This window comes from Euprymna scolopes, chromosome 46 (assembly GCF_053919585.1).
Source record: "Euprymna scolopes isolate OS-2025 chromosome 46, ASM5391958v1, whole genome shotgun sequence".
In the NCBI taxonomy this organism is placed as follows: domain Eukaryota; kingdom Metazoa; phylum Mollusca; class Cephalopoda; order Sepiida; family Sepiolidae; genus Euprymna; species Euprymna scolopes.
In genome coordinates this window covers 1,057,677-1,083,788 of record NC_136527.1, presented here as the reverse complement: position 1 = coordinate 1,083,788, position 26,112 = coordinate 1,057,677, and the positions used below count along the sequence as shown (strand labels likewise).

General features: G+C 38.2%; 1 protein-coding gene and 1 pseudogene across 1 annotated transcript; one reads left to right on the top strand and one right to left on the bottom strand.

The window, feature by feature from the left end:
- Window positions 1–119, bottom strand: LOC145272042 (5S ribosomal RNA; annotated as a pseudogene).
- Window positions 120–20,339: 20,220 nt separating this feature from the next.
- Window positions 20,340–23,854, top strand: LOC145270882 (uncharacterized). Its single transcript, XM_080126436.1, has one exon. The coding sequence runs from the start codon at window positions 20,567–20,569 to the stop codon at window positions 22,307–22,309; it is 1,743 nt and encodes a 580-aa protein (XP_079982562.1). The 5' UTR covers window positions 20,340–20,566; the 3' UTR covers window positions 22,310–23,854.
- The last annotated feature ends 2,258 nt before the right edge of the window (window positions 23,855–26,112 follow it).

Here is a 26,112-nt window from a genome sequence, read left to right as displayed (position 1 = left end):
TACATACAGCACCTGGACTTCCCAAATTGGTCACCCATTTTAGTAATGACCAGGCTCAATGTTGCTTAACCTCGGTGATCTGACGGGAACCGGTGTGTCAACGTGATTATGTCGTATATTGTGTTGTCGTGGATGAGTGTGAGTTGTATGTTTTTTAGCAAGAATGTTCGTTTGGGTACAGCACGTGGAAATGAATAGGAGTTAAAAGAGAGTCATTGTTGGATCAGGTGTGCTGTTGGGTAGACCAGCGGGAAAGAGGATTAATGTATGGAGTATTGATGTCATATTTGGGCTGGTGCATCTGCCACTAGTTTCTTGCTCCTAGACAAGGTTCAAAAGAGAGTCGCCAATCTGATAGGTCCTGAACTGTCAGCTAAACTTCAGCCTCTGTCCCATCGACGAAATGTTGCATCCCTCTGCTTGTTCTACAAGTACTTTAATGGAGAATGCTCTGACGAACTGCAATCACTTGTGCCACCTCGACGTAAATACCCTCGACAAACCCGACAAGCAGCTAAATCTCACCCCTTCACAGTAGAGATCCGTAGATACAAGAGAGCCTTCTACTCCAGTAGCTTCTTCCCCAGAACAGCTAGACTTTATAATTCCCTTCCGAGTCCCTGCTTCCCCGACTGCACTGACATGCAGAAGTTCAAGTGCAATGTGAACTGACATCTTGCTGCCCAACTTCCTACACAGTACCCCTGATGCTTATGTCCCCGATAGTAGCCCCCTACAACAAAGTGGCAATGTGCCTTGTTTGGGGTGAAAATGTAATAAAAAAATAAATGAATGGTAGTTAGAAGAGAGCTATTGTTAGCTTGTAGTACTCACGTTCGGCCAGGGGCCAAATCCCCGCAGTGATGTGTGCTCCGGGCAGAGCAGCGAGGAAGAGAATTAATGGTTTCAGAATTTCACCTTTTATATACTCTGTCACATGATTGAGAGCTGGCTTGTGATTGGACAAGCCAGGGAGAAGACAAAGAAAGTCTCATTTTAACATTTGATAAACAACTTTATTTGTTATCTTTGTTAGTAGCATGTTATCTTTGCATACAAGAGAGAAACGGGTTAGGATGAGAGTTCAGTGTTCATACGCTCATGTGTTTTTATAGCAGTCGTGAAAAGTTCCTTGTGTGGAGACGAAGATTAGATATCCGACAATTCGACATAGGTCAGGCCTGTTAAAGGAGAAACAAAGAAACAGGTGTTCAGTGTATATATGTATGTAGGAGTGTGCGTTTGATAGCGGTAAGAAAGAGTGAGTGTGTGTGTGTGTGTGTCAGTGTGTGTATGTGTGTGTCGGGGTATTGTCTTTAGCATGACAAAGAATGTTTGTGGTAAGAAAGAGTAGATGCGTGTGTGTGTGTGTGTGTGTGTGTGTCGGTGTATAGTCTTTAGCATGACAAAAAATGTTCGTGGTAATAAAGAGTACATGCGTGTGTGTGTGTGTCGGTGTGTCGGTGTATAGTCTTTAGCATGACAAAAAATGTTCGTGGTAAGAAAAAGTAGATGTGTGTGTGTGGGGGGGGGGGGTGTCGGTGTGTAGTCAAATGAATGTCCGTGGTAAGAAAAAGTAGATGTGTGTATAGTCTTTAGCATGACAAAGAATGTTCGTGGTAAGAAAGAGTAGATGTGTGTGTGTTTGTGTGGGTGGGTGTGCGTGTGTGTGTGTGCGTGTGTGTGCGCGCACATCGGTGTATAGTCATGCATGACAAAGAATGTTCGTTTGGGTATCGCACATGGAAACAAATGTGAGTTTGAAGACAGCTAAATTAGCTTGTAGTACTCACATTCTGGCTGGGGCTTTCGCTCTAGGCTAATGTCCAGTAGGGTCAGGATCAAAAAGGATTAATGGTTTCAGATTTCGCCTTTTATATACCCTGTCACGTGATTGAGAGCTGGCTTGTGATTGGACAAGCCAAGGAGAAAATGGATTTCAAATCTCGAGTCATGAGAAGTAGTTCCTGCCTGTGTTTGTAGCAAGTGTTGGCTTTTACATAAGTATCATCATAATAACTGTGGCCATTGTACTTTATTCTGTGACATCACCAAGTAACGTTACTCCAGTGCAGTGCATTTCGACCAGAGTTTTACAGAACCTTTGGGTTCCACAAGTACAGTCCAGGGATTCCGCAAAAAATTTTAAATTGTTAAATTTAATTTCGAAAATCTATTTTATTAATACATGCATTTTTTTTTTTTTAATTATTGCTTTAGAATACTCAATTTTACATAAATGTTATCTTTGCGTACAAGAGAGAAACGGGTTAGTATGAGAGTTCAGTGTTCGTACGCACATGTGTTTTTATAGCAGTCGTGAAGAGTTCCTTGTGTGGAGACGAAGATTAGATATTCGACAATTCGACATAGGTCAGGCCTGTTGAAGGAGAAAGAAAGAAACAGGTGTTCAGTGTATATATGTATGTAGGAGTGTGCGTTTGATAGCGGTAAGAAAGAGTGAGTGTGTGTGTGTGTCAGTGTGTGTATGTGTGTGTCGGGGTATTGTCTTTAGCATGACAAAGAATGTTCGTGGTAAGAAAGAGTAGATGCGTGTGTGTGTGTGTGTGTGTGTGTGTGTGTGTGTGTCGGTGTATAGTCTTTAGCATGACAAAAAATGTTCATGGTAATAAAGAGTACATGCGTGTGTGTGTGTGTGTGTCGGTGTGTGTCGGTGTATAGTCTTTAGCATGACAAAAAATGTTCGTGGTAAGAAAAAGTAGATGTGTGTGTGTGTGTGTGTGTGTGTGGGTGTTGGTGTGTAGTCAAATGAATGTCCGTGGTAAGAAAAAGTAGATGTGTGTATAGTCTTTAGCATGACAAAGAATGTTCGTGGTAAGAAAGAGTAGATGTGTGGGTGGGTGGGTGGGTGTGTGTGTGTGTGTGTGTGCGTGTGTGTGCGCGCACATCGGTGTATAGTCATGCATGACAAAGAATGTTCGTTTGGGTATCACACATGGAAACAAATGTGAGTTTGAAGACAGCCAAATTAGCTTGTAGTACTCACATTCTGGCTGGGGCTTTCGCTCTAGGCTAATGTCCGCTGCCCAGTAGGGTCAGGATCAAAAAGGATTAATGGTTTCAGATTTCGCCTTTTATATACCCTGTCACGTGATTGAGAGCTGGCTTGTGATTGGACAAGCCAGGGAGAAAATGGATTTCAAATCTCGAGTCGTGAGAAGTAGTTCCTGCCTGTGTTTGTAGCAAGTGTTGGCTTTTACATAAGTATCATCATAATAACTGTGGCCATTGTACTTTATTCTGTGACATCACCAAGTAACGTTACTCCAGTGCAGTGCATTTCGACCAGAGTTTTACAGAACCTTTGGGTTCCACAAGTACAGTCCAGGGATTCCGCAAAAAATTTTAAATTGTTAAATTTAATTTCGAAAATCTATTTTATTAATACATGCATTTTTTTTTTTTTAATTATTGCTTTAGAATACTCAATTTTACATAATTAAACTCGCTATATTTTTTTTTTCATAGGCTTCCCACTTATCAAGGCCCGGAGGCAACTCGAGGATAAGGCTTGAGGAATGTATAGTAGTCAATGGGACAATATTGTAGTAATCGTTAGTAGTGGAAATTTGGTAAATTGGATTACTTAAGTGGATGGCTCATCAAGAATTTGTTTATGTTGGACTTGAAGACAATCATATTGTAGTTGGAAAGCAGAGTTCCACAGATGTGCAGTTCTAAGAAAGAAACTTTGTTCATGGAATCTATGTTTAGGTTTAGGCACAGATAAAGAGTGGGGGAAATTATTGATCTTATTTGTTGTTGTCATGTCGACCTTTTCTTGCTAATTTTGTTTTATTTTTGCGAGGGGGACATAGATTGGAGCTCAGACAAGTACTTGCCATGAAAATAACGATAAAGTAGAGACAGGCTCGCAACGTCTCTTCTGTGGGAAAGAGGTTGCAGGGAAAAGAAAAGGGCGTCCCCCCACTAGCTTATGTACTGTACGATCCTAACATTTTTCCAGCAGCTTTGGCAACAGATTTGATGTACATGTTCTATCTCAGATCAGGAGTAAAGGTCAGATCTAGAAGTTTTTCAAAACATGGAGCCTCCTCTAGATAAGAGTCATTCATTTCGATTGATGCCAGACGGGGATCACTGCGTTGATGATGTAAAGATAGAAGATGGGTTTTAGATGCATTAAAATTAACCAGCCACCTCTTTCCCCATTACAACACATGTTCAAGATCAGAGGAGAGAGAATCAGAGAGAACTTAGTCGTTTACGGACTTTGAAGTGTTGCTATAGATGGCAACTATGATATATTTTAATATTGAATTTCAAGGCAAACCAACAGTCTCTACTCAAAAGTCATGTTACAGTAATGAATATATCCAAAAATGATGAAAAACGATGAGAGAAAAAAAAAATATTGAAAAAAGCATTTTTGGATGGAAATTAACAAAAATAAAATGTTTGGCTTAAAAAAAAAACACTGGAGAATTTCAAGGGGATGTAACTATTGCCAATATTTCAATATATTGTTATATAATTGAGTTTTTTTTTTTTTACACAGTGATCACCACTTATCAAGGCCCGGAAGCCACTCAGGGATAAGGGTTATTGCAAGTACATTACGTTAGTGTGGAGATTTGATGAAGTGTTTACTTAAGGGGGCGGTTCATTAGGAATTTGTTAACATTGGACTTGAAGACATCCAAGTTGTAGTCCGGTGGGAAGCAGGCAAACGCAACAGAGTTCCACAGGCGTGCAGTTCTAAGAAAGAAGCTTTGTTCATGGAATCCGCGTTTTGATTTAGGCACAGATATAGAGTGGGGGAAATTTTTCACAGTGGATTCAGCTAGACGGGTGTTTTTCGTGAAAGATTGGCGAGGGGGGACCAGAGATTGGAGTTCAGACGAGCACCTGCCATGGAAATAACGATAAAACAAGGATAGGCTCGCAACGTCTCTTCTGTGAGAGAGATGTTGCAGGGTAGAGAAAAGGGCATCCCCCACTAAGCCACGAAGTCTATTTTGTACTCTGTCAAGGCAGGACAGGCTGTTTTTAGCAGCTCCTGCCCAGATATGGCAACAGTATTCCATCCTTGGACGTACTTGGCTTTTATATAGATAGAGAATTGCATCAGTAGTGAGATATCTTCTGGAGCGGTAGAAGGATCCCACCATCTTTCCAGCGACCTTGGCAACAGACTTGATGTACGTGTTCCATTTCAGATCAGGAGTAAAGGTCAAACCCAGAAGCTTGTCAAAACACGGAGCCTCACCCAGACGAGAGCCATCCATCCCAATTGATGCCAGATGGGGATCAGAGCGTTGGATGGACTAGGAGTTACTTCCCTTTTTATTATCCCACGAATACCCCTCAAAGTAAATTCGCCTGAGAAGCAGCAAAATCCAACCCCTAGACTGTTAAGCTCCCTAGATGCCTTCTACTCAAATAGCTTCTTCTCTTGAGCAGCTAGACTTTGGAATTCCCTTTCAGCTCCTGCTTTCCTGCCTGTACTGATATGCAAAAGTTCAAGAGTAATGTGTACAGAGATCTTGCTGCTCAACTCCCTACATAGTATCCCAAAACCTTGTAAGAAATGTTACATATATTTCAGGTCCCACTTTGTCAACTAAGCTCCAACCCCTGTCCCATCACCGCAATGTTGCGTCACTGTTCCTGTTTTACAAATATTTTAATGGAATGTGCTCTGATGAACTTGTTGCACTTGTGTCCCCTCAACATACACATCCCCAACAAACCTGCTTAGCAGCAAAATCACACCCCTTCACTTTTGAGGTCCCTAAATGCCAGAAGGCTTTCTACTCTAATAGTTTCTTGACTCAAACAGGTAGACTTTGGAACTCCCTTCCTGCTACCTGCTTCCCTGACTGTACTGATATGCAGAAGTTTAAATGTAATGTAAACCAACATCTTTTTTTTTTTTTTACACGGTGGTCACCACTTATCAAGGCCCGGAAGCCACTCAGGGATAAGGGTTATTGCAAGTACAGTACGTTTGTGTGGAGATTTGATGAAGTGTTTACTTAAGGGGACGGTTGATTAGGAATTTGTTAACGTTGGACTTGAAGACATCCAAGTTGTAGTCAGGTGGGAAGCAGGCAGACGGAACAGTTAATCTTTCCTAGGCATGGTCACAAATAGTAGCCCCTAGTAGCGACCAAGTGGCGATATGCCTTGTTAGGGGTAAACATGAATAAAAAATATTAAATTAATATGTTTATATGTTTTGATTTTGATGAGCCGATGACAATATGAAAGAGTTTTTGCGCTGTATATATAGGGTGGAACGATAAAATTGTCGCCCTAAAAGAAACCAACACTACACCTCCTTGATATGGGTGCAGAACTGGGAGCATGCCTTTTCCACAAGCGTTGGTGGGAGCTCGGAAAATACTCAGCGGATGGCGGTGATCAGGCATCCTTTGGTGTTGTGGGAGGTCATGTTGGTGATGTTCTCGACATATGTAACAAACGAAGTAGTCCAACGTGTTCAGGTCGGCAGAGGAGTGGGGACAGTGAGAAAAGAGTACAAAGTCATAGCACTTTTTCTTCCACACTGACACACACACACACACACACATATTCACACACGCACATACTCACACAAACACATATTCACATGTACACATAGTCTCACAAGCACATATTCACACAGACACATACTCTCACAAACACACAGATACTCACACACTCACACATTCACACATATGCACACACATACACAAACACATATTCACACAGACATACTCACATAAACACATATTCATACACATACATACTCACACAAACACATATTCACACACACACATACTCACACAAACATATTCACACACACACATACTCACATAAACACATATTCACACACACATACTCACACAAACACATATTCACACACACATACTCTCACAAACACACACATACTCGCACATGCACTTAACACACACTCACACACATATACTCATGCCCACATACATACACACTCGCACACACATATTCACACACGCACATACTCACACAAACACATATTCACATGCACACATAGTCTCACAAGCACATATTCACACAGACACATACTCTCACAAACACACAGATACTCACACACTCACACATTCACACATATGCACACACATACACAAACACATATTCACACAGACATACTCACATAAACACATATTCATACACATACATACTCACACAAACACATATTCACACACACACATACTCACACAAACATATTCACACACACACATACTCACATAAACACATATTCACACACACATACTCACACAAACACATATTCACACACACATACTCTCACAAACACACACATACTCGCACATGCACTTAACACACACTCACACACATATACTCATGCCCACATACATACACACTCGCACACACATATTCACACACGCACATACTCACACAAACACATATTCACATGCACACATAGTCTCACAAGCACATATTCACACAGACACATACTCTCACAAACACACACATACTCACACACTCACACATTCACACAAACACATATTCACACAGACATACTCACATAAACACATATTCATACACATACATACTCACACAAACATATATTCACACACACACATACTCACACAAACATATTCACACACACACATACTCACATAAACACATATTCACACACACACATACTCACACAAACACATATTCACACACACATACTCTCACAAACACATACATACTCACACAAACACATATTCACACACACATACTCTCATAAACACACACATACTCACACATACACATTTATACACATATTAGCAGACAAAGTTAATTTATTATCTGAAATAATGTTCCTAGAGCGTTCTTTTTGCGAAGAATTTATTTCCTTTTTTTCCCCTCAAAAAAAACAGTTCTTCATATTTTAATGTTCTCTGAAAAGGCAAGAACTCTGGTGAAAAAAAAAAACTTCCTCGTTTCTTCTTTGAGTCCAGTCAGAATAGAAATATTCTCCACGTGAGGATCGAACTCACGACCTTCACATTACGAGACTGAATAGAAATATTCTTTTCTTTTGACTTAGAAAAACTGCAGCTTGAGATGTTGTTATTTTCTTCAGGCCTTAGAAGAAAATAACTAGAGATAGTGCTAAGTGTTGAGACATTATGTTGAACAAAGATGGCGGTGAAGAAGCAGTGCAATATGATCCTGAGCGTAATTGACAGTAACATGGCAGGTGCTCGTCTGAGCTCCAAACTCTGGTCCTCCCTCGCCAATCTTTCACGAAAAACACCCGTCTAGCTGAATCCACTGTGAAAAATTTCCCCCACTCTATATCTGTGTTATTTCGATGGCAGGTGCTCGTCTGAACTCCGATCTCTGGTCCCCCCCCCCGCCAATCCTTCACAAAAAACACCCATCTAGCTGAATCCACTGTGAAAAACTCTTTATCTGTGCCTAAATCAAAACGTAGATTTCATGAACAAGGCTTCTTTCTTAGAACTGCACGCCTGTGGAACTCTGTTCCGTCTGCCTGCTTCCCACCTGACTACAACTTGGATGTCTTCAAGTCCAACGTTAACAAATTCCTAATGAACCGCCCCCTTAAGTAAACACTTCATCAAATCTCCACACTAACGTAATGTACTTGCAATAACCCTTATCCCTGAGTGGCTTCCGGGCCTTGATAAGTGGTGACCACCGTGTAAAAAAAAAGCAAAAAAAAATAAACAAAGATGGCAACGAACTGATTGAATCCAAAATTTGACAATTTTTATTGTAGCTTTGGAAGCTTTTCATTGGTTGCTCACCATGACGTGTGGTTATAAAAACGATCGTCGAAATCATTGGTGTCATACTCCTCATCAGGAGTCAAAAACATTTAACAGATATTTTTTATTCAATCTCCTTCAATTAGAAGAAAATATCTAGATAGACACATTTTACTCAATCTTTTCTTGTGAGAATATTTCCTATATGTGTGTTCTCTCTTTCAAGCTGGTATTTTCATGAAAAACACCCGTCTAGCTGAATCCACTGTGAAAAATTTCCCCCACTCTATATCTGTGCCTAAATCAAAACACGGATTCCATGAACAAAGCTTCTTTCTTAGAACTGCACGCTTGTTGAACTCTGTGTTCTCTCTTTCAAGCTGGTATTTTTCCGACATATTTAACTACAAGTCCTCGACAGATTTCTTGGTTTCCCTTGAAGTAGATTTTTCTCTACAAGATACAAATACGGCAAATAACTTAGACGCAATCACTTCAACATTTTAACTTCGCAAGGCTTCCGGGCCTTGATAAGTGGTGACCATCGTGTAAAAAAAAAAAAAAAAAAAAAAAAAGGTAACTTAGATGAGTCACTTCAGCATTTTAACGTCCTGTTTAGACAGAGAAAAGATAGTACGTCAATGCATTTCGAATGTCAATTCCATACCAGTCCCAATTCTAATTGAATGCAGTTTCATTCCGAACTCAATTCAATGCCTTTCCGAACTCCATTCTCAATTCTACTCCGTGCCGTGCCAAACTCAATTCTGTACCACACTCAATTCTGAACTGCAAAGTTCAGCTTTGAAATTTATTACAAAGTGCGGTAATGCGCAGATCGATCAACAAGCAGAAATTAGTCATGTGATCCACAATATCAGCAGCAGTATGCAAATTTAAGAGAAAGGAAGAAGAGGATAAAAGAAGAAGAAAAAATAAGAAATATATCTCTAAAAATTTTCTACGTTTGTCGAGATAAGAGAGGTTGCTCCGAGCAGCTCCTGCCCAGATGCGGAAACAGTACTCCATTTTAGGGCGTATCTCCCACAGAAGAGACGTTGCGAGCCTGTCTTTGTTTTAGCGTTATTTCCATGGCAGGTGCTCGTCTGAGCTCCAATCCCTCGTTCCCTCTCGCCAATCTTTCACGAGAAACACCCGTCTGGCTGAAACTACTGTCAATAATTTTCCCCACTCTTTATCTGTGCCTACATCCAAACGTAGCTTCTTTCTTAGAACTGCACGCCAGTGGAACTCTCTGTCGCTTGCCTGTTTCCCACCTAACTACAATTGGACATCTTCAAGTCCAACATAACCAAACTCCTGACAAACTGCCCCCTTAAGTAAGACACCCAATACTGCAGGAGTACTACAATACTGTCTCATTGATTACTGTACACGCAATAACCCTTATCCCTGAGTGGCCTTCGGGCCTTGATAAGTGGTGAACCCCATGTAAAAAAAAAAAAAAAGAAATCTGATTCCTAAACAAATAAAGGATTGCACATATCCTTACATCATTCGTAGACATTTTTGCTGATAACACTACCATCTATGGTAGCACATCTAAGACAGTAAATGACCAAGTTCTCTCCGATTATCTCTCCTCTGATCTTCATCACATTGTACAATGGGGAAAGGAGTGGCTGGTTACTTTTAATGCATCTAAAACCAAGCTTTTATCTTTACATCATCTAGCATCAATTAAAATGAATGGCTCTCGTCTCGGGGAGGCAAATTTTGACAAGCTTCTGGGCTTGACCTTTACTCCTGATCTTAAATGGAATACGTACATCAAGTCTGTTGCCGAAACACTGGAGATGCTAATGTTTCGGACAGGTGGTCGGTTAAAAGCACAAGTCCTCGCCAGATGACGTCATAAATGTTGCTTTCCAGAAAAGAAACCAGTCTTTAAGGAGTGGATGGTTACTTTCAATGCATCTAAAACCAAGCTCCTATCTTTACATCATCAACGTTCTGATCCCCATCTGGCATCAATTAAAATGAATGGCTCTCGTCTCGGGGAGGCAAGTTTTGACAAGCTTCTGGGCTTGACCTTTACTCCTGATCTTAAATGGAATACGTACATCAAATCTGTTGCCGAGGCCGCTGGAAAAATGGTTGGATCCTTCTATCGATCCAGTAGATATCTCACTGCTGATGCAACTTTGTGCAGCGTTCATTCTTTGTCACGTCAGTTCACATGAAATCTCTCTACCAATTGTCAAAAAAGAATTCATAGGTTTTTTTTATTCATTCTTTTTTAAATATTCATAGGTTTGCATTCGTTTTGTTGTGAATTACCGTTAAGAGCAACTAATTTCTTCAGACGACAGTTTCATTCTAAAACAACAATTGCTGATGCAATTCTCCATCTATATAAGAGCCAGGTACGTCCAAGGATGGAGTACTGTTGCCGCATCTGGGCAGGAGCGTCTAGAAAGGACTTATCCTGCCTTGATAGAGTTCAAAATAGACTTCGTAACCTCGCAGGAAATGTCCTTTTCTATTCCCTGCAACCTCTTTCTCACAGAAGAGATGTTGCAAGTTTGTCTCTGCTTTATCATTATTTTCATGGAAAGTGTTCGACTGAGCTTCAATCTATGGTTCCCCCTCGCCAAACTTTCACAAGAAACACTCGTCTAGCTGAAAACACTATCAATAATTCCCCCCATTCTTTATCTGAGCCTAAACCTAAACATAGATTCCATGACCAAAGCTTCTTTTTTAGAACTGCACGCCTGCCGAATTGTCTTCCGTTTTCCTGCTTTCCAGCTGTCTATAATATGGTTGTCTTCAAGTTCAACGTGAACAAGTTTCTGATGAGCCATTCCACTTGTTGCAGACCAGGATATATAAATACCCTAACTCGCTACAAGAAAAAATAATGAAACGAATTGAATGAAGGAAACAAAGAACTCAAATGCTGGAATAAAATAAACATGTCGTTTATTTTCTGTTGAGAAATGAAAGTCTTGGGTGTACACGTGTTCATTCGGCCGTTGACAACTACGCGCGTGGAAGGAAAGGGGAATGCAATAGAGAAACGCAAAGTGGCAAGCTGGGCTGTAGAAAGAGTGGGTTAAGCTCAGTAGAGAGTCATGCACATGTCTGTGTTGATGGACCAAAACGAAGGGGAGATAGAGTGAGAAAGTCAATCCAGGTTATGGAGAGAGAAAGCGTATAAAGTGTACACACTGTCTGTTGGCTTTTTGTCTCACATAATAGCAGGTGGTGTGAGGTACGCGCGTGCGTGCGCATGCCGAAAAGGCACGGTGTTGGTCCATAGACCGTACAGCTCGAAAGCTGGTCCTAAAAGGAAGAAGCCGCTTATTGCTCTTTCTTTTATACTTGCTTCTGGTGGTCTTTTGCGCATGTGTGGATTTCCATTGAAAGGAAGCGACGTCGTCCATGTGTGCGTATGTGTGCGCGTGTGTGAGTACATGTGTGTTCGTTAGCGTGTGTGTATATACACGTGAATGTGAGTGTATGTACGCGAACGTGAATATATGTATGTGTGTGGACGTGGGCACGTATGTTTGTGTGCGCATATGTATATGACAAGTAATATAGCTTGAAATGTGAACGCGTGTTTTTGTGTGAGACTAGGAAAGGCTCGCGCACACTTCAGTTAACAAATTTACCGAACTTCCATTACTATTGATTATACTGTTTAACCCTTATCCTTGAGTGGCCTCTCAGCCTTGATAAGTGGTGACGCCTATGTAAAAAAAAAAAAGCATGTTCAGACTTGCATGATAATATGTCAGGTTAAGGTTGGTGTGCCCAGAAACAAACAATCGATGACGTCATCCCTTTGTGATGTAATTTAGTGTGCCCAGAAACAAACAATCGATGACGTCATCCCTTTGTGATGTCATTTAGTGTGCACAGAAACAAACAATAAAAAAAGTCATCCCTTTGTGACAGGATAAAGGATTTTCCTTTTTTTTTTCTTTTTTTTTTTTTACAAATGAGTTACAACTTAGCAAGGCCCGGGGGCCACTCGAGGATAAGGGTTAATGCATGTACATTAGTCAAGTAGTGGAAATTTGGTAAACTGGATTACTTAAGGGGACTGCTCATCAAGAACTTGTTTACGTTGGACTTGAAGATGACCAAATTGCAGTCAGCTGGAAAGCAGACAAAAGGAAGAAAGTTCCACAGGCGTGCAGTTCTAAGAAAGAATCCTTGTTCATGGAATCTACGTTTAGGTTTAGGCTCAGATATGTTCCTATTTACTTGCCTCCCCACGAGGGCAGAGTTAGACACAAGGTCAGTTTTTAATGTGAGGAAAATCCAACTCCCCAAAAAGGAGCACTTTGGACAGGAACAAAAATAAAAATTGTCTCAGTCATGAAGGATTTCTCCTCCACTGACCGAGAACAGAAAAGGTGAAGGGTAGCATCAGAACAGATACTACACTGTGATCTTGGCCTTCAGGCCAAGAAAAACTCTCAATGTTGTTTTTTTTTTTTACATAGGAGTCACCATTTATCAAGGCCAGAGGCTACTCGAGGATAAGGGTTAATAAGTGTACAGTGGTCAATGTGACAATGCCATAGTAATTGTTTGTAGTGGAAATTGTGGAAGTTGGATTACTTAAGAGGAACAGCTCATCAAGAACTTGTTTACATTGGACTTGAAGATGAAAAAATTGATTATTATTTGTTTTTATTTTTACACAGGAGTCACCGCTTATCAAGGCCCAGAGGCCACTCAAGGATAATTGTTAATAGGTACCCATTAGTCAACGTGATTATAAACATAAGTAGTGGGAATTTTTTTACGTTGGACTTGAAGATGACCAAATTGTAGTCAGCTGGAAAACAGGAAAATGGAAGACAGTTTCACAGGCGTGCAGTTCTAAGAAAGAATCTTTGTTCATGGAATCTACGTTTGGGTGTAGACACAGATAAAGAGTGGGGGAAATTATTGATAGTGTTTTCAACTAGACGAGTGTTTTTCGTGTAAGTTTGGCTAGGGGGTACCATAGATTTGAACTCAGAAAAGCAGTTGCCATGAAAATAATGATAAAGCGGAGATAGGCTCGCAATGTCTCTTCTGTAAGAAAGAGGTTGCAGGGAAGAGAAAAGGGCATCCCCCCCACCCACCCACTAGGCTACAAAGTCAATTTTTAACTCTGTTAAGACAGGATAAGGTCTTTATAGCAGCTCCTGCCCAGATGTAGGAACAGTACTCCATCCTTGGACATACCTGGCTCTTTTTTTTCTTTTTTTTTTTTACATGGAAGTCACCACTTATCAAAACTGGATGCCACTCGGAGATAAGGTTATTGCATGTACAGTAATCAATGGGATAATATTGTAGTAATAGTTAGTATTGGAGATTTGATGAAGTGTCTTACTTAAGGGGGCGGTTTATCAGGAATTTGTTTATGTTGGACTTGAAGACATCCAACTTGTAGTCAGGTGGGAAACAGGCAAACGGAAGAGAGTTCCACAGGCGTGGGCTTCTAAGAAAGAAGCTTTGTTCATGGAATCTACGTTTTGATTTAGGCACAGATAAAGAGTGGGGAAAATTACTGACAGTAGTGGCTCTTATATAGGTAGAGAATTGCATCAGCAGTCAGATATCTACTGGATCAATAGAAGGATCCCCCCCATTTTTCCAGGGACCTTGGCAACAGATTTGATGTGCATGTTCCGTTTCAGATCAGGAGTAATGGTCAAGCCCAGGAGCTTGTCAAAATATGAGGCCTCCCCAAGATGAGAGCCATTCATTTCAATTGATACTAGATGGGGATCAGAGCTTGTTCTTGAACTAGAAAATTCTGATGGAGTTACTGTTCTTTCTTAGCTATTCTTTTTCTTGGCGTCTTTATGAAGATCACGACTATATTTTTCGGGCGTATTTTTCATTTGTACAATAAAACTTGCTTTAATTTAATGTTTGCATGTTATTTCACTTTTATTCTTTAATTTATAGCAGGAAAAAAAGTTGCTAAAAAAAGGTTGAAAAATTGGTACGGGGGAGGGGGCATTAGGTTTTTATCTGTTCAACTGTTTCACTCGACGTAAATACCACCAAAAAAATCCAAGAAGTAGCAAAATCCCAGCTCTATACAATAGAGATCCCCAGATGCTAGAAGACCTTCTGCTCTAATAGTTTCTTCCTAAAAACTGCTTAACTTTGGAATTCCCTTCTGGATTCCTGTTTCCCTGACTGTACTGACATGCAGAAGTTCAAGTGTAATGTGAACAGACATCTTGCTGCTCAACTCCCTACATAGTATCCTTGAAATTTATACTCCAGATAGTAGCCCCCTACATCAAAGTGACACCGTGCCTTATTTGTGATGAAAACGAAAAAAAAAAAAAAAAATACAAGAAAACAAAAAAAAAAAACTACTTGGTATTTTTGCAGAATTTGATACAGATCTCAGGAATTTTCCGTCAATTTAGCTGAGCAGCATTGTCCAAATGTGGAAACGCTAAAAAGCGACATTTTTTGGCTTGTTTTTTTTGTATATAACATGTGATTCTTTAATTATTTTTTGGTGATAGGGGTATTTTTTGTGTTTATTTTTTTTTACATTTGTAGACAAAAATAATTTGTAAATTTTCTTGAAAAAAAAACTTTTCTGTACTTTCACCTAGCAATTTATGGTTTTCATGAAATCATTCATCTTTTTTTATAAAAAAAACAAACAATTTATGTTTAGAAAAAAAACGTTTGCTTCAATTTCCTTAAAAAAAAAAACCCTGAAAATGTAAGTATTCTTAGAAAAAAAACTGTACTTTCACCTAACAATTTATGGTTAAAAAACATTGATCTTTTCTGGAAAAAACCCCCCAACTTTTGTTGATAAAAAATTGCAAAAAAATAATAAAAACTAAATAAAAAATACAAAATGTAAGTTTTATTGAAAAAAATTAAAATATATTCAGTAAATTTACAGAATTTTTATTTATTGTATTTCTATTTTTTCCGGCTTGTTTGTTTTGAAATTCGTCTGCGTCTGTTATTTTGCTCGGCTTAATCCGGTGACTGCCGGTCGAGCCTGAACCATAAACGGGCCAAATTCTATGACTATCAGACGAGACCAGCAGACTAATGCCAAAACCTTATATAATTTACGTGACTGAAATTGGAATTGACCCCAAAATGTCATTAAACCTGTTTTCGCAAGTAACGCGAGAATGAAAACTAGTCCGAAAAATATAGTTGTTATCTTTATAAACAAGAGGCTAGCTAAGGAATGGTGATAACTCGTTTATAACCTGCATTTTAACTGGAAAATTATGAACGACTGAATGCCGCTTTGTTTTTATTTATATAATTTATATATTTAATTTTTATTTATTTATTTATTTTTTGTAAATAATATACCTATTTACTATGCCTCCCCACGGGACAGAGTTAGACACCAGGGTCGTTTTTTAACGTGGAGAAAAGGTACAAAAATAAAAATTGTCTCAGTCGTGAAGGATTCCTTCTCCACCGAAAGAGAACAAGAAAATGAAATGCCGCATCTGAAGAACAGATACTACACTTTGATCTTGACCAAAAGGCCAAGTTATAAAAAGAGAGAGAGAGAGAGAGAGAGAGAGAGAGAGAGAGAATGGGCGCTTCTGCACTATTAGGACGAAATTTCGGAAATCGTAAAACTGAATTTCACATGAAAACAATGGCATCTACGTATTCCTCGTATTTTTAAGATGATTATATCCAAAAATTACGAAAATCGATCAGGTAGAAAATTATTTATTAAAGAAAATAAAAAATAGAATTTGATGAAAACGATCGTAAGACATAGGAGAGTTAAAAAGGGAGGTAATTTTCCGTTTTAATTTAAACAAGATGGCGGCATTTTTTAACTGCTGACACGATTAAAGTTTTTATATATATATATATATATAATTCAGTGAATATTCAGGTATTTCGATTGCATAATGTGGAAACTATTATTGTAAGTCACTTCAGCATTTTAACGTCCTGTTTAGACAGAGAAAAGATAGTACGTCAATGCATTTCGAATATCCATTCCATACCAGTCCCAATTCTAATTGAACTCCATTCTCAATTCTACTCCGTGCCGTGCCAAACTCAATTCTGTACTGCACTCAATTCTGAACTGCACAGTTCAGCTTTGAAATTTATTACAAAGCGCGGTAATGCGCAGATCGATCAACAAGCAGAAATTAGTCATGTGACCCACAATATCAGCAGCAGTATGCAAATTTAAGAGAAAGGAAGAAGAGGATAAAAGAAGAAGAAAAAAATAAGAAATATATCCCTAAAAATTTTCTACGTTTGTCGCGATAAGAGAGGTTGCTCCGAGCAGCTCCTGCCCAGATGCGGAAACAGTACTCCATTTTAGGGCGTATCTCCCACAGAAGAGACGTTGCGAGCCTGTCTTTGTTTTAGCGTTATTTCCATGGCAGGTGCTCGTCTGAGCTCCAATCCCTCGCCCCCTTCGCCAATCTTTCACGAGAAACACCCGTCTGGCTGATACTACTGTCAATAATTTTCCCGACTCTTTAACTATGCCTAAATCCAAACGTAGATTCCATGGACAGAGCTTCTTTCTTAGAACTGCACGCCAGTGGAACTCTCTGCCGCTTGCCTGTTTCCCATCTGACTACAACTTGGACATCTTCAAGTCCAACATAAACAAACTCCTGATAAACTGCCCCCTTAAGTAAGACACTATTATTTAGAGAATTGCATCAGCAGTCAGATATCTACTGGATCAATAGAAGGATCCCCCCATTTTTCCAGGGACCTTGGCAACAGATTTGATGTGCATGTTCCGTTTCAGATCAGGAGTAATAGTCAAGCTCAGGAGCTTGTCAAAATATGAGATGAGATGAGAGCCATTCATTTCAATTGATACTAGATGGGGATCAGAGCTTGTTCTTGAACTAGAAAATTCTGACGGAGTTACTGTTCTTTCTTAGCTATTCTTTTTCTTGGCGTCTTTATGAAGATCACGACTATATTTTTCGGGCATATTTTTCATTTGTGCAATAAAACTTGCTTTAGTTTAATGTTTGCATGTTATTTTACTTTTATTCTTTAATTTATAACAGGAAAAAAAGGTTGCTAAAATAAGTTTGAAAAATTGGTACGGGGGAGGGGGCATTAGGTTTTTATCTGTTCAACTGTTTCACTCGACGTAAATACCACCAAAACATCCAACACGTAGCAAAATCCCAGCTCTATACAATAGAGATCCCCAGATGCTAGAAGACCTTCTGCTCTAATAGTTTCTTCCTAAAAACTGCTTAACTTTGGAATTCCCTTCTGGATTCCTGTTTCCCTGACTGTACTGACATGCAGAAGTTCAAGTGTAATGTGAACAGACATCTTGCTGCTCAACTCCCTACATAGTATCCTTGAAATTTATGCCCTAGATAGTAGCCCCCTACATCAAAGTGGCACAGTGCATTATTTGTGATGAAAACGAAAAAAAAAAAAATACAAGAAAACAAATAAAAACTACTTGGTACTTTTGCAGAATTTGACTCGGATCTCAGGATTTAGCATTGTCCAAATGTGGAAACGCTAAAAAGCGACATTTTTTGGTTCGTTTTTTTTTTTTGTATATAAAATGTAATTCTTTAATTATTTTTTTGGTGATAGGGGTATTTTTTGTGTTTATTTTTTTGACATTTGTAGGCAAAAATAATTTGTAAATTTTCTTGAAAAAAAAACTTTTCTGTACTTTCACCTAGCAATTTATGGTTTTCATGAAATCATTCATCTTTTTTTAAAAAAAAACAAAAACAATTTATGTTTAGAAAAAAAAACGTTTGCTTCAATTTCCTTAAAAAAAAAAAACCCTAAAAATGTAAGTATTCTTGGAAAAAAACTGTACTTTCACCTAACAATTTATGGTTAAAAAACATTGATCTTTTCTGGGAAAAAAAAAACCCAACTTTTGTTGATAAAAAATTGCAAAAAAAAATAATAAAAAGTCAATAAAAAATACAAAATGTAAGTTTTATTGAAAAAAATAAAAATGTATTCAGTAAATTTACAGTAAATTTATATATTTTTTATTTATTGTATTTCTATTTTTTCTGGCTTGTTTGTTTCGAAATTCGTCTGCATCTGTTATTTTGCTCGGCTTAATCCGGTGACTGCCGGTCGAGCCTGAACCATAAACCGGGCCAAATTCTATGACTATCAGACGAGACCAGCAGACTAATGCCAAAACCTTATATAATTTACGTGACTGAAATTGGAATTGACCCCAAAATGTCATTAAACCTGTTTTCGCAAGTAACGCGAGAATGAAAACTAGTCCGAAAAATATAGTTGTTATCTTTATAAACAAGAGGCTAGCTAAGGAATGGTGATAACTCGTTTATAACCTGCATTTTAACTGGAAAATTATGAACGACCGAATGCCGCTTTGTTTTTATTTAAATGATTTATATATTTAATTTTAATTTTTTTTTTGTAAATAATGTATATACTTATTAAGAGAGAGAGAGAGAGAGAGAGAGAGAGAGAGAGAGAGAATGGGCGCTTCTGCACTATTAGGACGAAATTTCGGAAAGCGTAAAACTGACTTTCACATGAAAACAATGGCATCTACGTATTCCTCGTATTTTTAAGATGATCATATCCAAAAATTACGAAAATCGATAAGGTAGAAAATTATTTATTTAAGAAAATAAAAGATAGAATTTGATGAAAACGATTGCAAAACATAGGAGAGTTAAAAAGGGAGGTAATTTTCCGTTTTAATTTAAACAAGATGGCGGCATTTTTTAACTGCTAACACGATTAAAGTTTTTAATTCAGTGAATATTCAGGTATTTCGATTGCATAATTTGGAAACTATTATTGTAATTTATTAGAATTGAAAAAAAAAATCAGTTGATACGATTGTTTTTTGTTTTTTTTTATCTGAAAACTTTATTTATCGACAACAAAATCTCGTCCCAATAGTGTAGAAGCGCCAAATGCCATGTTTTCGAAGTACACGTCTTACTTCAACGAATTACGAAAATTAGGAATTTAAAAAAGGATCAATTATAAGTACAAATTTGATAATTAATGGATGCCCAAATAATCTGTGATATAATTATAAAAAAAAAAAATCCTGAAATTTTTAAAAAACAACAAAAACATAGGACTACAAAATGATGCTAAGAAAAAGACAAGACACATGGTCATCACATTTGGCGAAAAAAAAATACAGTGAAAACAATTTTTATCTGTTAATTATTTTTTTAAATCTACATTTTTATTTAACATAAAAACATATTTAAAAATTATTATTATATGTATATAATGATTCAATTCAATTTTTTTTTTTAGCAACATTTAGAAAAATTTAAGTTCGTATAAAATCGTTCATTTCCGTAAAGGATATTTTCTATTTTTATGAATACACACAGACTATAGTTTTTGTGTGTGTGTGTGTGTGTGTGTGTTTTTCTCTCTCTCTCTCTTCTTTTCTATATTTATTCATCAGAAATAATTTTTTTTTTTTTTTACGATTAAATGTTTAATTTTATTTGTAAAAAAAAAAGGTAAAAACTTTAAAATTATAAAGATTTAAAATAGATTTAAAAAAAAATATATATATAGATTTGTTTGTCTCGTTGTCGCGAGAGTTTTTGTGTGCCACGTGACCGCTACATCCGGGCGAGGCTCCGTAGTAAAAAAAAAAAAAAAAAAAAGAAAAAAAGAAAATGGCGCCTACTACTGCGTTTGTGTTGATTTCTAACGTTTGATTGTTTAGAAACGCGAGACGCGGAGTACGATGCGATTTTGTTTTATCAGCGGACAATTTATTCGAACAACTTAGCAGTCGGCGACGACAACAGCGAACAATGGCAGCCTTGGTACGCGGCTTCAACGCGTTGCAACAGGAGTTAGAAAAGACGAAAGAAAGCCTGAAAGACGTCGACGAGACCATCAAAAAGCTAACAGGACGAGACCCAACTGAACTAGGTAGGTCCGGACAACAAAGGCGAATTCTTTTGGGGTTTAATGAGCGAGGAGGCGTGAATGCCGGGGGCGAGCCCCTCGTCAATCGGGGCAACAACCGAAAACGTGTCCAAGTGGCTGGCAAATGGTCGGGTAACGATGCCGATCAGGGGCCAACACGCAAGAAAAGAGGAAATATTGCGAGTCGACTCGGCCCCCGTCCGAGTCGATCCTCCCAGGACAGTGGTGACGGGGATGAGTTGGTGCGTAAACCTTCGGTCCCTTCGTCCGTGGTCGCCACCTCGAGGGACTCGCTTACCCGGAAGGATATGCTGGACGCCCAGGGTAAAGACGAACGGGGTATGGCCCGTAATAAACGCATGTTCGGCCTGCTCCTGGGCACACTGCAGAAGTTTAAAGACGAGGCCAGGCATAAGCAGGACAAAAACGACCAGCGCCAGCAAGTCGAGCTGAAGCTGGAAGAGAAGGCCCAGCAGGAGAGGGACGAGATCCGCAAGGAACGTGAGATGCTGTTTCAAAATCGACGCGAAAAGCAGGCCCGGATCCGCCTGCTTGAGCAGAAGATGGAGTTGATGGCCACCCACGAAAAATGCGAGGCTGAAATCCGCAAACTGACGAACTTTATCTGCACAAAGACGAAACCCTGCGTTTTTTACCTGCCGAAAGTTCATACACCGGCCACGGAGAGCCGGTTAGCGGAAACTGGCAAAGTGGTCGAAGAAATGATAAGTGAACGCCGGCGACGACTTGCTACCGAGATAAACGAACTCATGGGTCCTTCATCCCTGGCGTCCACCATGGAGGCCGGGGAGGACCAAGAAATGGATGAAGAGGACGATGATGGGGAGAACATCCCCACCAGCCGGAGAGACCGCGAAGATGCGCAAAGCACCGGGAACAACAACAGTAATAATAACAAAAGATACCATCGGAGTGGTGGTCTTAGTGGTAAGGACTGGTCTAAAAACCATAACAAAGATGGCAGAAAAACAGCCAAAAGGTCCACTTCGACAGGAGGCAGCAGCGGTGACCCATATCATCCTCTACATCAAGATAACAAATCTGGCAGTAAGCACGGTCGGGGTTGGGATTCGCGACAGCTTGAGACGCAGCGGAGTGTTAAATCCTCTAAAGATTCATTTGGCACCGGCAGGGCATCGTCGGCAATCTCGACCAAAGCACTGTCCAATAAGTGGCAGTTGCTGATGGAGATGGACAGTGGTTTGGAGGAAGATGAGGAGAAGACGGTGATGCCTTCGACAGTCCTGAAACCGGGCCTTCCTTCGTCGACGGACTCCCCAACAACACAACCCGTCACATCATTGGCATTGCTACAGTGCCAACGCAATGACGATGACGACGACGATCACCACGAGGACGAAGTAATGATGGAGGCTGACAAGAGGGAGGTTCGCCTGGAGGAGAACAGTAGTATAAATGGAACAGAGGACAGACGGTTGGTGGAGGCCACCTCCACCACAAGCTCTGCTGGAGGTGGTGTAGGCAATCGGAGGGTTGTCTTGTCTGCAGATGTTGAGGAGGATGATGACGATGAAGAAGATGATGATGAAGACGACGACGATGATGAAAACGACGTTCCAATGAAGCCCACAACCGAGAAATGATTTCTTATGTACAAGTAGCAATTGTAAATTTTGAAGTGGGTTTCTTCCGCCCTCATCCCCACCCCCAACAATCGCCATCTCCACCCCTCCCTCCAACATTCTCTCTTCTTTTTATAAAACAAATTTTCTTTTTTTTATATATATGTTTGTAGGTAAGAAACAAAAACTTTAAATGTTGCGGTGAGTGACGGATGCACACATGTTTGTTTTAATCATCCCCAAAAGCTTCACCAGATCGACACTGTTTTCAGTTATGCACTAATACCTTTGGGAAGGGTATGAACCCCCCAAGCCCTTTCTAAATGGATAATCAACGGAAGCAGATCTGGATTTTAAAAAAACATGCAAAAACACTGGGATTACAATAATAAAAAAAAAAAAGGATTGAGAAAATTAATATACACACTTCAGCATATACTCATATACATATAAAATATATATATACATATATATATATATATATACACACACACACATATAAGGCAGTATTCTTTCTTTTAAGCATATCTTATGGAGTAACATAGACAATTCATGTCTACTCATTCTGGTTTGAATCCTTTCTTAACTTGTAATTTTCTTGCTTCAGGTGAGAACTGGCTGATGTAGTTGCCAAAGTTACTGTAGGCGCAAATACTTCCAAATCCGTCTGAAAACGCACTTCTATAAATGATCCATAATCTGTCTGGTGGACTACCCCTGATGATGAATCCAAACGGATTCAAAAGTACTTAGGCCTAAAGTAATTGTGGCAATTACATCAGCCAGTTCTTGCCTGAAGCAAGAAAATAGAAGGTTTAGTCAATGTGATCTGGTTGTCTCACTGAAGACTTGCTTGCAAAGAGTTGCTTTTTAGGGGTATTACCCTCAACCTCCCCATGTTAAGAACAGCTTTTGGAATAAACACCCTTTGCAGGTAAGTCTTCAGCGGGACAGTGAGGCCACATTGAACGAAGATTGGAAACGATCCAAACCAGAATTAGTAGACAATAAAATATATATATATCAATAATAGCTTAACAAATTATTGCAGTTTCATGATATTACTTTTTGTGACTTTGTAGTTTGAAATATTTTTGGCTAGTCAGTGATAAGTACGGCATGATCACGTTGACGCACCAGTTCTCGTGAGATCACTGAAGTTAAGCAACATTAAGCCTGATCTGTACCAGATTGGTGACTAATTTGAGAATTCCAGGCGCTGTACGTAGGACGTTGACACCTCTGCAAGAGTTGCAAAAACCTAACATCGTCATCTCCCCTACCAAGGATATACATGCGACTGGGGACCGCTTGTGAATTTCATACTCCATGGAACTTCCTCCTTTGGAGCAAGCCGATTAAACCTGCATCACCTCCATTAATCGGTGATATCATGAAGTTGTACTAAAATGTTATGGCTAAGGACATTGTATTATCATTTATTATTGGTGCAGCTTTCTGTAATAGAATATTGAGCACTTTATTTATCGAAGATATACTGCCTTGGTTCAATTCCAATTTCCAGAGGGTTTTTTTTTTTTTGCTTTATATATATATATATATATATATACTCTTCGGAGTAGTTTTTATTTAACAATCAGTGGTTATGTAAACGTGAGATTGTAGGTTTACAAAATATTACTGGCAGTAATATTCTATAAGTTATCCCATCTAAACGAGAATTGCTCGATATTCAAGATAGAACAAATAAATTAAATTGTAATTCAATGAATTTCAAAAAACTCTCATTGAAATGAAATGAAGTGGTTGAGTTTCATATCAAAGAATTTTTATTATTCTAAGCAAGACAAAGAATGTTTTAGAAAGTTTATCTCCTTAACCTATAGGGTTTCGATGTCTACCATCTCATCAGAGGAGTGAAAATATTAGCAAATAGTTATAAAGGTATGCACCCTATTTGCTAAAGTCAGAACTTCTGATAAATATAATGTTTTCACTTTGACTTTCCATGTCTCACTGACTTTAGCAAATAGGGTGCATACCTTTATAACTATTTGCTAATATTTTCACTCCTCTGATGAGATGGTAGACATCGAAACCCTATAGGTTAAGGAGATAAACTTTCTAAAACATTCTTTGTCTTGCTTAGAATAATAAAAATTCTTTGATATGAAACTCAACCACTTCATTTCATTTCAATGAGAGTTTTTTGAAATTCATTGAATTACAATTTAATATATATATATATATATATATATATAGTGATGAGAATAATGGAAATAGTATTCCGACGAGATAGAGAGATGTAAAAAAGAAACTAAGTTATGTGTACATCAATGTTTCATCTTCATTGTAAGACTTCTTCAGGATGAATGAAATTAAGGAAATAAAATACCAGTACAATATTTGAAAATATATTTTTGTTGTAACGAAAAATATGACTGTGTTCTATTTCAGAATGGAAAAAGTCGTTGCAATATTTGAAATTATACTTGTTAAAAATTATGCACTTTTGTTACCATGCTGAAATATTAGATAGAAAGCCATTCTTAACATTGGGAGTGTAGGGCGTTTTCTACTTTCATTTAACAATTTAAGATATTGTAAAACTTGAATTTCACTTGAAAATACTATTTTTAAAAAATAGCACGGTAACAAAAGTTATACTTGTTAAATGAACCTCATTTAATTTTAAACACCGGTTAACTCTATATTATTTTAATTAGAATTCATTATTGAGATAAGTATTATATTAATTTATTTATTGCGGACTATTATTCTAATCTTTATTAGTTGTTGTTTCACGACGTTTTGACCAACTATTCCTCTGGCCTTCGTCAGGTGGTAATCGTGACGGATAGGAACTTCGAATCTCTTAACTGCATTCTCAGCAATCACTGACGACAACAACTACAGATGGCAGTGATGGCGGTTACCACTTGACGAATGCCAGAGGAATAGTTGGTCGAAACGTTGTGAAACAACAACTAATAAAGATGAGAATAATAGTCCGCAATAAATTAATATAAATAATACTCATCTCAATGAAATTCCAATTAAAAAATAATATTTGAGTTTATTTTGTGATATTACTAAATATGACGTTCCTAGTTTCATTCATAAATTATATAATAGTTTCATTCAGTAATAGCTTCATTCATAAAAGTTATAAAAATTATACTTGTTAAACGAATATCATTTAATTTTAGACACAGGTTAACTTTGTTACAGCATAGAAAACATCCTATAGTAATTAATACATATAATAAGTCAATAAATTACGTAGCAAAAATACACTCATTTCAGTTACGCATCCACATTTGAATTATAACGGACATATTTATTTCAGAAAGAATATGAATTACATCATATCTTCTTTGAATATATTAATGGCTATATGACATTTTAAAAAAAATCGTACTCTCTTTGCAACGCTATAACTTTTAAATTTCCAATGACTGTTTTTCGTTCTGAAATTGAACCACGTCAATTCATGACAAATATAATTTCAAATATTGTACTGGTATTTAATTTTCTTCAATTTTTTCATCCAGAAGAAGTCTTACAATAAAGACAAAACGTTGATGGGCATATAACTTGGTTTGTTTCTCTTTTTTTTTTTTATCTCTCTCTCTCTCTCTCTCTCTCTTTATTTATAACATGAACTAAAAACCAATATTTTTTCAAAACTGCTCATTACTTGAGAGAGCTTCATATGTGGATAATTTGGGCTTCTGTTCTCATCTTGAGTGTTATTTTCATAATATTTCAGTCGATTCAATCTCTGACTTATTTTTCTTGCTTTCATTTTCCCGCCAAACAAGGCACTGTGCCACTTTGATGTAAGGGGCTACTAATCTGGG